The 5245-nt window shown below is 39.4% G+C and overlaps 1 protein-coding gene across 1 annotated transcript; it reads right to left on the bottom strand.

Moving 5' to 3' along the window:
* Positions 1-622: 622 nt before the first annotated feature.
* On the bottom strand, positions 623-4694 carry LOC144454342 (uncharacterized). The gene is made up of 2 exons (XM_078146120.1): positions 3547-4694; positions 623-3056 (listed from the first exon to the last, which is right to left on the bottom strand). The coding sequence occupies exons 1-2, from the start codon at positions 4542-4544 to the stop codon at positions 3026-3028; spliced, it is 1029 nt and encodes a 342-aa protein (XP_078002246.1). The 5' UTR covers positions 4545-4694; the 3' UTR covers positions 623-3025.
* Positions 4695-5245: the final 551 nt, after the last annotated feature.

Below are 5245 nucleotides of genomic sequence, written 5' to 3'. Positions count from 1 at the left end.
TTTTAAATCTAACTTAATTTTTTAGAAACACATATATGCAATGATATAACACACTTATAGGAACAAGTATCTGGCTCATACACGTACAGATTAACATAAGCAGATAAGCAATATATACAAATCCAAAATACAGATGTGAATGGGTGGCATACACATATGCAAACTTACACAGATAGACATATGTGTGTGTGTGTGTGTGTGTGTGTGTGTGTGTGTACACACTCACAGGGTTGCAACAAAGTCATGGGCAAATATGCAGCATATATGCAGCACAGTAATATAGATAGGTGCAATGCATATTAAAACAGCTTGTATGGATGGATATAAGCTATACATATGTACACAGTTATACAAGAACATATACAAATACATTCCAACAGCCCACAAACATCATGTGTATATAAGACAAAAAAGTAGACATTGATATACATATTGACCAAGCATCTACGCATAGGGTAAGTATAAAACAATTCTGTCAGAACATAAAAGAGATATGGAGATATATGCCCACATATGAGTGGATATAGAGCATATACCTAAAAACACTAAATTGGTGTATTAATAGGATTTAGTGAGGTTCGGATTCGCTCCTATAAATGACACTCTCCAATGCACCAGAAAATAATAGGAAATAGATAATTTATTTAGAAGAAGCAAAGCACAGATAGTTTGAATTTGCATAGAAAGCATAAATAATAAGAACAATCAATAATATAGCACCGATCAAGAGAGTCGGTAATGGAAGAGAATACATCACCAATTCAAGGGAACCTCCAAAGTCAATCAACGGCTGGGAGCCCCGTTGCAGCCAGTACAAACTTGAATTGTGTAAAGATTTTCCCGGGCGAAGCGTCCTTCCCGCGGGTGAGGCTCAGTGGGCTTACAGGACGCAGTGTTTTTTATTGTTCTAAACAAAGAAGGCTTGGGGCCAAGAAGCCCTTTTTGATGCTTGCGCTATTCATGGTTTGTCCAATACACATCTGACCTTAGCCACGCTCCCATCCGCCTGAGGCTTGGTATTTTGTTTTTTAATAACATCACGTCTCACAAGGAGAGGAGCCAACCCTCCATGTCAACGTGACCTAGGAATGGCTAGTTCCTGGAATGCTAGGCCAAGAACACTCAGGAGATATGGAACGGTCATGACCGAGATTTGAACTGAACCTATTTATTTGAGTGATCTTATTAATTTAAAGGGGAATTTCCAATTTCCATTTCACTTGGCCTTAAGATCATGAGAATAATAGGTGAGGGGCAAAGGTGTGACATGAGTGTATATAGTGCGTATTTTGGTATACATACAATTGCATATACAAAGACATAAAAAGAACAAAGCAAGTAGTAGTATGGGGGTAGCTAAGGAATTAAAATACATAGTAGCAGTAGGAGATTTAAAAAGAAAATCATACCAATGATGATTAGTATCTGAGATCACTAAATGAGAAGCTTCGACTAGTCTTCCTGCGCTATAAGAGTCTGTATTCGATGTTCATTTAACGCGCGTTGGTTGGACTCTAATAACTTTTTGATTTCAGTCGACTGATTCAAGATGTTCATAAGGGGATATAGAGATAGAGACACATGAGGTAGAGGCAAAGATTGGGGTACCCAAGCAAAATTTTTAACTAGGTTAGTGTCTGGTGGAAAGTAAAAATCATTTCCTTGCCAGCGTAGGAAAGATACATTGGATAAGCAACCAGAAAATGGAACAGTAGTAACATCTACAGATAGAAGGTCAGAGTGATTATTAGAGGCTATACAAACATATTGAGTAGATACTTCATATATCATAGAAAAGTTACTCACTGGGTATAAAGTTAGATCACACAAATTGGATGAATGTGAGAGAAGGCAGGGTTCCATCTGCCGAGTCATCATCCCACAAACAATCCCTCCATTAGTTACAACACAATCAGACAGAGTATGAGTTACATTATACCAATCTATATAGTTTCCATAGATATGAGGTAAAGCAAAGTATTTATGTAAGACAAAAGGTATTACATGAAATTGACACATAACAGTCCAAGTTTTAACTTGGTAGAGTATAATAGTTCCAGCGCACCAAAGTGGAGTGCATCTAGCATTCTCAGGTTTTTGCTTTTTCCATACATCTGACAAGTCAAGTATATCGTTCCATATGTGAGAGTTACCTTCCTGTAGTAATCTTTGGGCATTTTCCTTCTGTATGAGGGTATATAAGTTTTGCAAGGAACATTTAGTCCAATTAAATAAAACACCAATGTTTTTCATAAGGTGTAAATTAACGAGGATGCTATTATTAAAGACTTGTAAAAATTGGCCTTGATATTGTAATGTATTTTGGTGTGGCAGGATCGTTGTGGGTAACCATTGGGCATTCACAGTCAAAGCTTGAGAAACATCTTGTCCAGCACTGCGCAGTCTGCTAGCCAAGGTCTCAAGGTCTATAGAATTAACTATACCCAAACCAGTTCCTGCACCACCAAGTAATGTATCATACCAAGCTCTTTTTTTCCTGACACAACTTTCTAAAGAGGGAAAAGTTACATTATAATGAAACACTATTTTGTGTTGCAAGATAGAGGTGTTAGTACATGAGCGGGGACACGAATTATTCCAGGAGGTTTCGGAGTCACAGGTACAACCCATACTAATTGGTTTAGATATTCTTCATACAGCCCATTGGAGGTGTTACGACAATAAAAATATTTTCTGTCGTCCGCTTGTGATAGTGAGACAGTGTAGGTGGAGTTTACTTGTGTCCAATTATATGTTACAGATCTTAACCTTTTAGGAAAATATGGACTAGGTGGCCAACTTGTAAGGGTACAGGATATATTGGTACCGTTTGCTGCAGTAACAGTTAGATTAAAACTAGTTAAATTGATTCTCATTAGGGGAAATAAAGGGGCGTCCCAAACTTCTACGTTGAATGGGTATGACCAATTCATGATGTGGGTGTTGTTTTCACCAGCGTAGATGGAATCAGTACGCGGTCCTTGCTGAGGATTCCCCACTGGAATACCTGGAGTTCATGCCATAGTTAGCGTATAGCAGGCAAACACTGTAAAACACTTAATATCGTAAAAACATTTGGGTTAGTGGGACATGATACCATTTATCATCACCAGGGTATACTACTATGGCAGTATTAGTGTTTCCTTGTGCTATGAGCTCAGCTGGCCTTGGTCTATCAGATTGATGCTTCTTTATCCAAACTTTAGTACCATTATCACTCTGTATTTGTAGGGGGGTCCCATAATAAAGAGAAATAATATCTAGGGTTTTACAAGTGTTTTTCTGGGTAGCCGTTTATAGGGGCAGGCAACTAATACCCCAGAGTAGGTGTCCACACAAGTGCAGGCATATTGACACCCCTGACTAACAGGTAATGGTCCAATATAGTCTATTTGCCAAATTTGAGCAGGTAAAGACCCTCTAGCCAATTCTCCAGTGATTTTCTTCGGCACAGGCCGATGAGCAAATAATTGACATTGTATGCAGTTTTGTACTATTTGCTTAAATAGATCCAGAGGTATGTTAATCCCTCTGTCTAATGCCCACCTGTAAGATGCAAGAGCGCCAAGATGTCCTGCGGTGATATGGACCCATTTTCCTAATTGTGTTTCATTTTCCTCTCTGGGGGTGACCTTTAAAGCTTTTCCTTGAAGTTTGGATAATTCATCAGCACGGGCATTATACTCACGTTCCACAGAATCTTGATTCACATGGGCATCTACATGAAATACAGATACATTAGTACATTGACACCATTCCCATATTTGTTCCCATAATTCTTTTCCCCACACATCTTTGTCTCTAATTTTCCATTCGTGTTTCTTCCAAATTGGCATCCAAACTGCTAGGCCATTGGCTACGGCCCAGGAATCAGTATATATATATATATGACATTGGCCACCTTGTTCCTTTTGAATTACTTGATAGACAGCCACTAATTCGGCCCATTGGCTACTCTGGCCTTCACCAGAGCTTTCCAAAATAGTATTGCATGAAGGGTTATAGGCTACAGCTTTCCAACATCGCTTAGATCCTATATATTTAGCCGAGCCATCAGTAAACCAAGCATGCTTCTTCTGCTCGGGGGTTAGAGAATCATATCCATTATTCCAAGAAACAGGTGATTGATCATAAGACTTTGGTGGTATATCAATATCATTTGAATGTTTTGGTAATTCTAATACCTTTTCATGCAAGGTGGAAATACCCGATCTGCCTGTCTTGACTCTATTTTGCAAATACCATTTCCATTTAATAATTGATGATTCTTGGGCATGTCCTATTTTATGTGAGGCGGGGGTCCCCATAATCCAACTCATAATGGGTATGGCTGGCCTCAATACAACTTCATGGTTTAAAGTTAAATGTTCTGTCTCTACCAGGGCCCAATATGCAGCCAATAATTGTTGTTCAAAAGGAGTATAATTTTGGCCAGCAGGTGGCAGTTTCCGCGACCAAAATCCTAAAGGAACATTCCTGCCCTGTTGTTTTTGCCATAAACTCCAATCAGCATATCCATGCAAAACTGTAACTTGCAATTCCATCGGCCCTGGCTGTACAGGCCAAAGATCCAGGGCAGTTTGAATAGCTATTTTGGCTTCCTCAAAGGCTTTCGATTCTGTTTCCCCCCATTCAAATGCATACTTTTTCCGGGTAACTTTATACAATGGCTTCAAAATCTGACCTAAATGAGGAATGTGATTCTCCAGAAACCAAACAACCCAACGAACTTTTGAGCTTCTCTTTTGTCCCTAGGAGGTGAAAAATCTAATATTTTTTGCTTGGCCTTGGGGAGGATTTCTCTATGACCCTTATTCCAAATTATTCCTAAAAACTTCACACTTTGAGCTGGACCTTGAATTTTATCAGGATTAATCTCCCATCCCTTCTCCTTCATATGTTCTATTAGTTGAGTTAATCTTTTCTCTACCACCTCTTTATTCTCTGCCTGTATTAAAATATAGAGGTCAAACTCAAAAATTTTAGACAATCCTTGGGGTCTAGCCACACTCCTCCAGCTCCCCCATCACTTAATCTTACAAGCCAGGAGATTGCAGGCTCTCCTGATCGCTGTGAAAACCTACTAAGCAAATCAGTAATTTCTCTTTGGGAGTAATCTTCCGTGATTTCAGTCACCCGGGGTGGGTTAGCTCCCTCCTTTTCGGCTTTTCTCCTATCTATCGGCCGAGCTTCCCCGTCTACAACATCCGGAACATCTTCCTCTATTACTTCCCCCCCCTATCAT

The sequence above is a fragment of the Phascolarctos cinereus genome, unplaced genomic scaffold, assembly GCF_003287225.1.
Source record: "Phascolarctos cinereus isolate Bilbo 61053 unplaced genomic scaffold, phaCin_HiC Scaffold_726;HRSCAF=1367, whole genome shotgun sequence".
Taxonomy (NCBI): domain Eukaryota; kingdom Metazoa; phylum Chordata; class Mammalia; order Diprotodontia; family Phascolarctidae; genus Phascolarctos; species Phascolarctos cinereus.
Note: the sequence above shows the minus strand (reverse complement) of the source record. Positions and strands in the feature narration are given on the sequence as shown.